This window comes from Pteropus vampyrus, unplaced genomic scaffold (assembly GCF_000151845.1).
Source record: "Pteropus vampyrus isolate Shadow unplaced genomic scaffold, Pvam_2.0 Scaffold658, whole genome shotgun sequence".
Classification (NCBI taxonomy): domain Eukaryota; kingdom Metazoa; phylum Chordata; class Mammalia; order Chiroptera; family Pteropodidae; genus Pteropus; species Pteropus vampyrus.
In genome coordinates, this window is record NW_011889439.1 from 16,575 (window position 1) to 17,598 (window position 1,024).

A 1,024-nucleotide genomic window follows, 5' to 3' on the forward strand; every position below is an offset into this window, starting at 1 on the left:
ACCAAGCGCACCTGTCCCCGTCCCGCAGGCGCCGGAACTGCGTGCTCAGCAGGCACATCAGGGTGGGCCCCAAGCGGCTGCCGGGGACCAGGTCTTCCACCATGAGGGCCGGGAACAGGTCGATGTTGAGCGGGGACCCGTACAACCTGCACAGAAAGGGGTGAAGCCAGAGGTGTATGCGACACACTGCACCTGGAGAAGCACGCGGCAAATGTGGAAAAAACCCTCATTTTTTCCTATCGTTATTTTCCATTATTCAGACCTTCATGTAACAAAAAAAATTTTTTTCTTGAAAACATCTATTTGTTAAATTAAATAATTTCTCCTATTTTCTATTCATAACTACACACATAAAACACACAAACGTATTCCTTGTAAGTGTGGAAAAGCCAAGAAAACAGGAAAATTAAAACCACGCTTCTCTTGCTAACCAGGGATAATTATACTTGTAAACTCTCCCAGACCTTTTTCCGTAAATAAATGTGAACAATGAACTACATACAATTGCAGACCCGTTTTTAAGAACAACGGGGTTTTACTACATATTGAAAACACACTTGCTACGAACATTCACTAAGCGGAGATGATATAAGAGGTTGAGGTGGCAAAGGCCGACACTTTCGTCAAATTCTTTGCATTCCTTAGAAACACACTTACAAGGGAAAAACTGACACTCCTGTGGCAGATCACTCTTACCTGATCTCAGAAATTCAAAGAACGTTTCAAATGCTATTCAAAGCCCAACTAGATTCTCTAAAGGTGTCCCATAACCGGGACCGCCCCTGCCGCAGCAGTGACGTGACCGGCTGTGCCAGGCTCTGCCTTGCCGCGAGCGGAAGGGGCTGATCTGGCCCGTGCAGTCCTCCCACGTCCATCACCGCGGGCCACTGAGATCTGCTCCCGCCATGGGCTGAAGCCGCTGCCTGGACGCCTGCAGACTCCCTGGGCCACAGACAGCAGCCTGGGCCACGTGGTGAGCTTGGGGAGGGGCTGCCAGCTAAGCCTCAGGAGCTGGTGCCCCAGG

At 49.9% G+C, this 1,024-nt stretch overlaps 1 protein-coding gene across 1 annotated transcript in view; it reads right to left on the minus strand.

The window, feature by feature from the left end:
* LOC105309028 (peroxidasin homolog) overlaps window positions 1-1,024 on the minus strand; it is a 42,426-nt gene that overhangs the window by 5,552 nt on the left and 35,850 nt on the right. The window contains exons 20-21 of the mRNA XM_023525960.1: window positions 870-961; window positions 12-225 (exon numbers count right to left, since the gene is read on the minus strand). Of these exons, the coding sequence (XP_023381728.1) occupies window positions 12-225; window positions 870-961 (306 nt within the window). The remainder of the gene's footprint in view (window positions 1-11; window positions 226-869; window positions 962-1,024) is intronic.